General features: G+C 38.7%; 1 protein-coding gene across 1 annotated transcript; it reads right to left on the reverse strand.

Annotated features, from left to right (window-relative positions):
* Window positions 1-766: 766 nt before the first annotated feature.
* LOC114317337 (glutathione reductase, chloroplastic-like) lies at window positions 767-4149 on the reverse strand. The gene is made up of 7 exons (XM_082913651.1): window positions 3450-4149; window positions 2972-3079; window positions 2808-2872; window positions 2441-2554; window positions 2114-2213; window positions 1929-2006; window positions 767-1576 (listed from the first exon to the last, which is right to left on the reverse strand). Exons 1-7 carry the CDS (start codon window positions 3462-3464, stop codon window positions 1469-1471), a joined length of 588 nt encoding a protein of 195 aa, XP_082769777.1. The 5' UTR covers window positions 3465-4149; the 3' UTR covers window positions 767-1468.
* Between the last annotated feature and the right edge of the window lie 6824 nt (window positions 4150-10973).

Consider the following 10973-nt stretch of genomic DNA (forward strand, 5'->3'; position numbering starts at 1 on the left):
AGTTCCACTTCTGCTACAGTAGGCAGAGGATGGTCATCTCCAACCAAGTTTCTGCGTTTGAAAACAATTCTTTGGGTTATTACATATTTGAAAAAAAAAAAAAAAAAACATCCAATCACATTGTTGAGTTGGTGTAGGCCACCTAATAGGTTTGCCATTTTTGAGTAGAAGAAATACAATCACATAAGGATTGTTATATTTTGAGAGTAAATCCAATGATATGTGCAGCATCCATATGAATTGAAGGTGTAAAAAGCATAAGAATTAATCAAATCATTCATTAATGCATTTCAATTTCTTATAATTATCTCAAATAATATGTGGAACTTACTTTGTTACGGACACTGCAGAATCCACTGAACTGCAGTGTTGCTCCCAACAGAGAGTCTATGACACTTCCACAAAGCCCCGCCAAAGCAGAAATAGGTATTACTAGTAGCTGCTTTAGAGCCACGTCATAAGCGCATCTTGTTGTGAAAAAGCCTATGAGAACGAATGTCAGTCCAATGATGCTGCCTGCCACAGCAGCTGTTAGGAGTCCTGCTTTTGTCACACCACCATTTGTACCCCGCCGAACTGGCTGATAAGAAGGAAGAAAACAAATAGAATCAACACACATGGCTTTGAGCTTACAAGTGAAATACCAAAATGGATGATTAGTTAATTGTTTTAAAAATAAACGAAAAGGGAAATAGAGAAGCTCTGGACAAAATGGGAAGAGGTTAAGAGGGTGAATGCAAGAGAGTTAGTAAAACATTATGAGAGGCAACTTTTCAAAAAAAAAAAAAAAAAGAAGGAGAAGAAATTATGAGATGCCATTCAGCAGTAGTAAGATTTTTGAAAAGGTATTTATGCAGTATGCAACAAACATAATGGAAAACTCATATAGAAGGTACAAACATCCTTCTCTCTATTGAGATATGTGAAATATTTAATATTTACTACATTTAATCATATTCTGACTCATGCTGCAGCTAAACTGCGAGGTTGAGTGGAATGCATCAAAAGCTCAAGAGAGTGAAACAGTAAGTTAATGCTTCAACTTAGTAGTTAGATAAGATTAGATTACAGGAAAAACAAGCCTAAAAATATACGGCACCAGGAGAGAGCAGAACTAAATGCAGCTACGTCCTGGCCCCATTAACTTAGTGGTATTTGATATAGATCTTTCCCTAAAGATTTTGAATCTAGTGAGATTTCAAGCTTACTACTAGCTGCTTCTGAGTTTTGTTAACTTGTAATTCAACCTCTCCATCTTTGTCTCCAATGCACTTTTTCCATTTCTCTGTTGCTTTGAATCCAGTGAGATATAGATCTTTCACTAAAGATTTTGGATCTGGAACGCGTTCCTGATACAAATCACAAAAGTTCATTTTCCATGTCAATAATGGCAGGAGGGTCTAGGGAATAGCTAACCATTTTCTAATCATTTATGGTACCAGGGATATATATATACTAAGATCGTCTACTAAGGACATGCCTGGTCAAAAGTGAAACAACGAAACATATTCATGTAGTCAATATCCATCCATATAACATCACAAGGTATACCTTTCTCCCGAAATGTTTTGGCAATCTGCATATGTGAAAATACAAGGATAAAAATATCTAGAAAGTAGAGGCAACTATAGAAAATTCACAGCTTTCTTCTGTTTTCTTTTGAAGTTAAAAATAAAATGACTTCCACAATTATAAATGTGAGGATCAGCTTTTACTCATCAAAAAAAAAAAAAAAAAAAGAGACCAAACATATATCTTATGTCAAATACCACCTTGATTGTGAACTTGGTCATAAGATACCAAAAACAAAAAAAAACCAGTGGAAAAGAATAGTTATGCACAAACAAACATTTATATATATATATATATATATAGAGAGAGAGAGAGAGAGAGAATTTATTTAGCTCTTTAAATGCAAAAGTAATAACCTCACGATGCGTCAGAGTCATAGCTCCAATGACATTGATGATACCCCAGTGACCACTTTGGCGGCATAAATACAGTACCTAGTGAGAAAATATGAATTATCCAGCTCCAAGTGAATGAAGAATTCAAACCTATATGTAGCTGAAGGTTAAGAACTTTATGAAACCCGATATAGAGATAATGATACCTGCATAATCTCAGGTGCATCTGGCCCACACATGGATGCTCTAACAACTTTATCTATCTCAGAATCAACAACAAGCTTCATAACCGTTTTCTCTTGCTGTCTGTATACATAATTGCGTCAAATGGAATTCCACAGATAATCATGTTTTCTAGAGAAAAAATCCAATGACTTCAAAGTATTGAACCATTAGGAATCATCAAAAGAAGAAATTCAAAATCCCTTGCCTTGCAAGCCATGACATTACAACAAATTCCTACACCAAGAAGGTAAGTTGTTTCCCTCTAAGCTTATAAAGTTATCTACTAAATTAGATGTCCAATCACATACCCTGAGACAGTGTTCTTCGTAGGATTGAACGTTGACGTAAAAATCGAAACATCACCCTTTGCTTGCTCAATAGCCTCTTTTTCACTTAATCTAACAACACAAAGAGGTGGTATGCTGTAAAACAACAAAAAAACACAAGCTAATCATATATTACAAACAAATTTCAATAAAAAGATAAACAGAATTGGTTCATTAGAAAAATGAAACTACTGGAACAACTTATTTCTATCAAGCTCTGAAAAGGAATAAAAACTGTAAAACTGCACCAAGAACAATTTTAGCACTTCCATTATACTGATGGATACTCTCAGGTGAATTATATGAGGGAAGAAAAATGAAGCATTTGCTAGAACAGAAGAAACTTTACTAGAATACAGCACAAGGTACATTGTTGTAGTCAGGTTTGGTAGGCTGCCCACCAAAAACAGTTTTCTGCAAGCAAAGCAAAGAATTAAATGATGAATTAATAACAGAAAAAAAAGAAGAGAATTCAATGATGATAACTAATCAGGGTACAGATTGAGCACACACTGAAAAGCAGGTGCCTTCCATCAAGGCCACGGGAGTAAGATTCAATCTATTTGTGACATCACCAACAACCCATATGCTAGGAATGTTTGTGCGAGAGAACTCATCCACCTGAAATACAAGATGAAAGGGGTAGGGAACCTCAAAGAAGTTAACTTCTCATGGTACAAACATTTTTTTCACAAGCAAAACAATTTTGAATCACCAACATCAAATAGACCACGAAATAATAGATTGAGGTGAAAACATTGTTAACCAAACAAGGGAGAAGTAGTAATGAGCAAATGCTGTGAAAAACCTCAAAATAAACTCAACCATCTCTGATACACGTAGCACTAAAACACTAACCCCAAAAAAAAAAAACCCTCATAAATACAATCTCACTCTTGTTCATAATTTTTTGAACATTGCCAATGCCATACACACATCATCACATCAAAGAACAACAAATGCAATAAAAGACGAAGAAAAAGTTATTAACCTTTACGGCTCCCATCTCGTCAAGCTCAACACCTACAGCTTCCAAATTCAACCTCTTTGTGTTAGGAAGCCGACGTATAATCAATGAAAAATACTTTATTATCCCAAAGATTACATTAAAAACCTCAACAACTAAAATGATTGCTCACTAAATTTATAGAATGTTAGTACTAATGTACACACACACCTATATAGAAGAAACCGAACATGATGTGCGGTTAAAAACCAGTCCACCTAGGGCGCCAGGACCAACCGATAACAAGGCCGATCGTGACAGTGAGCCAAATCAGGACTGAGGAGAGTAAAACGTCGAGGAATGTCTCGGCGAGGCCTGGGCAGTGTAGAAAATAGATCAAATCGAAGAAGCTTTGCTCCATTATCGATCGGTGTCTATACAGATACGTGTATGTACATGAGAGAATCGATAAATATACATATATGTATATGTATATACAAAGTGGAAGAGATAAGAAGATGAGGTGATAAGCCATGGAAGCTTGCATAGATGGTGGTGGCGGTGGAGCTTTGAAATCGAGAGAGAGAGAAATCAAAATCACTCTGAGATGAAATCAAAGATAAATCTCTGAAAGAGAGATCTAGAGAGAGAATCGAAATCGCGGTGGCGGTGCAGATCGATCTGAAATCGGTGAATCTATGAAATCGGTGAATCGATGAATCTCGCTACCTCGCCGGTGCAGATGGTGGTGAAGGTAGAGCTTCGAAATCGGTGAATCTGTGAGATTTGAATATAAGATTCGATGTTTAGAGAGGATTGAGAGAGAGGCGACGTGAGGATAAGGGTTTAGAGAGGATTGAGAGAGAGGCGCGTCGTGAGGATAAGGGTTCAGAGGATTCAACGTTTATGTCTAAAGACCTGAAGGGTTACAAAGCTTTATTCTCAGATTCAAAATAGGCGCGTGCGGTGTACAGCATTTGGAGGCGCTTTTAAACGCCTTCGATCATAAAACGGTGTCGTTTTAATTAAATAAATATGTGACGTTTTTAAAACGTCGTTAAATATTAATAAAGATGACGTTTACAAAAACGCCGTTAAAAAAATGTCGCAAAAATGCTTATTTCTTGTAGTGACACTTTTAAGGATAAGAGAGAAAAATAGCATTCTTAGAGATGAAGAAACTCCAACTATAAGAAACTCCAACTATTTTGTGTGTATAATATTGCATACCAAAAAAAAAAAATTATGTAAAATTTGTCATTAAAATGATGTGACAGTGACATCGAATTAATTTAATAACTAACAATTGATTTTTACCAATAAAGAGTTATATATAAACTCATAATACAAACAACAATTTTTTTTTTTTTTTTTATTGCACATCATTGTGTACTTGAATTTTGTGAGTTATTATACTGTTAAGTATCCTTAACCATTTTTTTATATATATATATATATATATATATATATATATGTGCACACCCAACATTATAGGTTATAAATTTTGATTTGAATCTGAATAATATTATAGTTGTAGGAGGTTTTGATCGAGCAGTTACATTAGAGTATTGACTTCTTAAATCTAGAATTGTAATCTTTTAATTTAGAATTGCAACCTTTTTTTTTTTGATCGGCAACAGAAAAAGCTTTATTGATGATACACGCATACAAGGCATGGAAATTACATCAATAAAGAGGAGTTTGGAGCTAAAAAGCTCCAACCTCCTAGTTGGTGAGAGACCAACAAAAAAACCAGAACCTGATGGAAACAAAAGAGAAGCTCAAAAACTCCAAAGCATAAAATGCACAGAACAAGATAGCAGTAAGCACCATTCCACCTCATTTCACAACTAGTAACAGGAAAATTCTTTTATAGCAGCATAATCAGAAGTTGAGAACCAAACCAAGTATAGCAGCTCCACCAACTCAAACAAAGTAAAAACACCATAGCAAAGAAATTAACTACAGCAGGCCACTTAGGCTGTATTTGATTTGCTTGAAGTTATAGAGGTAATCTGAAATGAAGAATGGAGACTCCTTGGATGTGGCCTTTTAACCAGATAGCTAGCCTTGTGATGATAAGCTCTTGTAGCTCAACCATCTTAGGTTGAGAACCTTGAAAGAGGCATTCGTTTTTGTGCTTCCAAATAGACCAGAGAGCCACCAAGGGTAATGCTCGCCAAATTCTTCATTCCTTTTTATTGCAGCAGTGCCCTGCCCACCAATGTAGCAAGCCTTCAATGGAACTTGGTACCACCCAAACAGTCCTCTACCACTGCAGCAGGTCAAACCATATCCTCCATACTAAAGGGCAAAGAAAAAGCACATGTTCGCTTGTTTCATTATGAGATTTGCAGAAGATACACAGAGTGGATGCCGACAAATTTAAAATACCAATCCGGTGCAAGAACACAGATGTTTTGATCCTATGCTTCCATGTGAGCTAACCAAAGAATTGCACTTTGAGAGGAATGTATTTGATCCAAATTGATTTACTGGTGCTATCTTCACAGCCAAGAAAGTGACTACTATGTTTGTAAAAAGCAGAGACAAGAGACTGACCAGGCTGAGCTGCTAGACACACAACCCAATCTTGGACCTCCTGATTTAGCCCAGATACCGCTGATAAGGAGCCAATGAGTCTGTGTAATTCCACTTTTTCCCAATCAAATAGGGGCCTCCTGAAATTAAAAAGCCAATTTCCAGAGGAGTTTGAGGGGTCCACAAAATCCTTAAGATAACCCATCTGATCAGAGGACAAACGAAACAATCTTGGGAATACATCTTTGAGACAAATGTTAGCACACCATCATGCTAGAATTTGATTCTGGAACCATTGCCCACTTTTAATTGCAGGTTATTAGCATAGTATTGCAAGAGGAGGTCCTTCTGTTCCACTGCTGCTATTATGTCACTCCAAATTCTGGAAAGATTGATGCTTGAGATTGGAGATGGAAGCCAGATGTAGACGTCCCCGAACGTCCCGGGAGGAAATCCCCCCACCCCCATTTTGTTCATTGGGCTCACTACAGTTCAGGACTCAATGTCACGGTCCTGTATCTAATCTCGCAGAGTGCAATGTAAGACCGATGAAATCATCAAAGAGTCCAAATCCGGCAAATCGTTTTTGAAAACAGATTTTTTGAAAGAAGTGCCAAACATGGACTGCTTTGCCAGATACAGAGTCGTCACCTAAATATTTTATTTTGGAAAATTTAGGAAACCCTGACTCGTTGCCTAAGGCCACGTGTCCGTCATCACCAAAGTTGCCTCGGCTCGGGAACTTGGGTACGATTGGGGAAGGTCACTTCGTGAGCACCCTCGCTCGCCCGATCAAAGATCGGCCTCTACTAACCATGATATCTAGTTTTGAAAACATTATGCGTTCTTATTCTAGTTATTAGCCTAGATTTACTATGTGGTACGCACAACATACAAATATAGACCGGATCGCCTAAATTGGAACGAAACATCTCATGTTTGTTTTGGAAACAGTTTGTTACTCGCAAGTAGGCTAAAATGCGGATTTGCCACCCTCAAGTGGGCTTAGAAAATAAGATGATTTGCCACTATCTAGTGGGCTTAAAACTCGTATTTAATGAATTATTCCAATTCGGATAACCCAACCTTCACCCACAGGCATTCAGACAGGTATATCATATAAGCACATAGCCTCATGGTAAGCATGCTATCATGGCAGTCACTCACACACATGCAAGGATGCTAAAGCATAAAAGCTTACCTAGTACTCCAAGCCAAAACATAAACTATGTTAGAAATCAATGCATGATCCTAACTATGCTGAAATGCCTAATACAACACATGCAAAATGCAACTAAGATAGGCTCGGCTATTCTAAACATGGCATATGATGATGCTACAGCTAGCACATATTCAATTTGGAATTTGAAATACAAATGCAGTTAGTATGATGCGCCGAGCACGGTGCATGCAATACCGATGAATGATGCGAACATGCTATCATACTGTATGCTAATTGAAACATGCCCTAATCTAACCATCATAAGCTGGTAAATAAAAGGGAGAAAGACGTGGGGTTGGAAAACATACATCACACACACGCACACTTATTACAATTGTGCCCTTACTCGGAGGGTCCGAAAGAATAATACAGTCCGAATGATAATACAGTCCGAAATGAATAATTAAATATTACAGAACCCTAATTAATTAACAAATTAATCTAGGAAAGCGAGTAAATTAGCATGCAAGCCTATGGACCGCCTCAGCTCTGTTCCAAATGATGGGAGATGCATGCTTGAGTTGCCTGGTGCGGAAATCCATTGCGATGCACCAATCCGCCTCTGTTTGCAATTAATGTCGGAATCCTGTGCAAGGCTTTAGAAAGCTGTTGATTTTTGATTTGCTGCAACAAAGAGCAAGAAAGGGGCATGGCAAAGTATTTTCACATATGTATGCATGACTACTCTTTAAGGAGTGTAGTCCTCGATCCTCGTGCCACCAATCACGCATCTTGATGCATGATGGCCGAGGAGTCGAATTGCACGACTCGATGTGAAATGAATGCACATGAAAACACAACAAGACCTAGACTCCATCATGGGTAATCCGGAGTGTCGGCGACCGGGAATTGAGACACGTTCCGTCACTCGAAGTGCGAAACGTCCCTCATTTCTCGTGCTTGGGCTAACTCCTATCCCAAACATAATGCAAATGAGGTGCCATACACAATGCGACTAACATACAACCTAGCATACGCAATGCTATGAAATGGCATACACAATGCTCGATGCAACATGACATACACAATGCTCTAACATACAACCTAGCATACGCAATGCTATGAAATGGCATACACAATGCATAATGGACTTACACCAACATGAGTGGACCTCAGCCACACTCACATCAGTGGCCATTAGATGAAAATGAGACAACCGAAATGTGTGCACACATGCACGCAAACCGAGGACCGAATCTAAGGCATTGAATGCCACTTTACCAAAACATGGCAAGGATGAAGCATGGCATTCAAATTGTAATTTTTAGCACTGAAATATAATGCTAAATGGTCCTGAAACATGGAAATATGACACCCGATGCATGGAATAAGCCCCGAAACTCAAAACTAGTCTAATGCATTGAACCACAAGTATACAAAGCAAGGATTATTTGATCATGAAGTCTAAAGACAGAGCCAAGGCAGTCCCAAAACATGCACATTTCCAGTTTAAAGCATGGCCAAAAGATGCTAACATGATGGACTAAAATAGCATGCAACATTGGCTAGTAAGCATGGTTTACATGGCATGTATATGAGGCAAATGAGAACTCATCAAACCAGCCAAAAACAGTGAATAAAACATGCCAAAATATGCCCAAATAATCACTGAAATGCAGCCACTGCATGCAAAAATGAGGGGCTTCTTTGGAAGGCCATTCAAGGGGTAGTTAAGCACATGTAAGATAGACACTTAGCATGACCAAACCAACTCTGGAAACGAGTTATGACAGCCCTAAAATGCACAAAATTGGCCCTGAAATCAGTCAAGGAAGCATACAATGAAAGGGCCCCTCAAAAGACCTTGAATGGAATTGTTCTACACATGCATTGTAGGTATAAAATATGGCCAAAAGGGGCCCGGACAGACCTAAGGCATACCCTAAAACCCACAAAATTGGGCCCAAAAAGTGACTTCAATGCATGCAAAAAAGGGTCCCTTTGGAAGGCCCAAAAGACCCCCAAACAAGACAAGGAGAGAGGGGGTCACCCCCCTCTAATTTTGGCCCTCAAAAATGCATCAAAGCCACTGAAAATCCACTAGATTTCAATGGCTAATAGGCCAAACCATGGCCAATGTAAGTGCTCTAATGCATAGCCTTAATCATGAAGAGATGAAGCATGCATAGGGGGAAGATGACCCCAAACAGAAATGGGACCTTAACAAAACTTGAAGAGGATGTCAAAACAAGACTTTTTTCCAGTTTATAGAAAATCTCGAAAATGCTCACAAGTAAAGCTAAAATAGGATGCAGAAATAACCCTAAAAGAGAGATAGAGGATAAGGGGAAGTAAATGACCTCAAACAGCAAAGTGTCCTTCAACAAAGTTGAAGAGGGGATCAAAATAAGACACTTTACAGTTTGGGTCGAAGCCCAGAAATGCTTGCAAATAAGGCTAATCAATCATGCAAAAAAATACAAGTTTAAGGGAAATAGACACTTACCCTTGAAGAGCCGACCTCCAGCAGCTTTTGGACCAAGTTGGTGAGCTTTCAACCTCTACAAATGACTTCCAAGGTGCTGGAATTAGGGGTGTTCGCGGATCGGTGTTGTGCGGTTTGCGGTTCGGTTTTGACCCGCCCGCATCTATGCGGCTTGGGAAAAAGTCAACCCGCAACTGCCCGCAGTGCGGTTTGCGGTTTGTGCGGATAGGGTTTGCAAATGTGCGGGCGGTTGTGGGCGGTTTGCGGTTTACACTTTTTTTTTTAAAAGTTAATTTTCGAGTTTTTTTTTCCCAGCGAAGTTAGGCATCAGATTCATTTTATATATTTGTGATAACAATTTTTTGATGAGTTTACAAATAAAAATTAAATATCAATGCATTAAATGAAAGTACCCAAAACAAAGAGACCCTACACTAGCATTTTTGCCATGAAAAAAATGTATATCAATGCATTAAAGGTTGTACTCAATTAGAATTGTCAGTTTAGTAATCAATAATCAAACTATAAGTTCCATCGACCCTTAGAAGGAAAATTTTATTAGGAAAAAGTGAATGAATCACCAATGAAAATCATATAAGAAATCAAATTTAGGACTTTATAATTCTACGGCATTAAGAAAGTTGAGAAACACTTAAAAATAAGGATCCTAGTGTCATAGAGAATATAATAGTGCTCCTGTAAAAGTTACAAAGTTGGTATATAAAGAATAATAATAATAATAATAATAATTAAAGTGCGGGCGGTTTTTGCGGGTTGCGGGTTTAAACCGCGACCCGCCCGCAACCCGCAAATTTGTCATATTTCAAACCGCAGCCGCCCGCATTATGTTTGTGAAACCGCCCATTTATATGCGGGTTGGGCGGATTGGGCGGTTTGAGCGGTTCGGATAAACCGTTGCCCACCCCTAGCTGGAATGGATGATGGGGGTGTGATGCTAAGGGTTGTAGTGCAAATGGACCAAGAAAGTTAGGGTTTTGGAGCTTTGAGTAGTGACAATGGAGGAGGGAGGTGATAAGCCTTAAGCAATTTTGTTCAACCCTTAGATATGAAGAGGAGGGTCTCTCTTATAGAGAAGAGAGGTCAAAGCTTCTCTTGGAAGCTTCAAAGATCCTCCATACACGTGTATGGAGGATGCACCAAATTCCCCCCAGCTGGCACAGTTGTAAAGTATTCAGAGAGGGCAAAAAGCAAGAAGCAGGCCGGCCAGTTCAAGTGGCCGGCCGGCCACTCCCCCTGGCCGGCCGACCAGGGGTCAAAAGGTTTAAGCCCGAAAGCTGGTCATCCATGAAGCCCTTGAGGTTAGCTTTCCAATTCCACAAACCTTGCATTAAAATTCCTCCTGTGCAAAAAGTTATGCCAG

Source organism: Camellia sinensis, chromosome 2 (genome assembly GCF_055761805.1).
Source record: "Camellia sinensis isolate YWXY chromosome 2, ASM5576180v1, whole genome shotgun sequence".
In the NCBI taxonomy this organism is placed as follows: domain Eukaryota; kingdom Viridiplantae; phylum Streptophyta; class Magnoliopsida; order Ericales; family Theaceae; genus Camellia; species Camellia sinensis.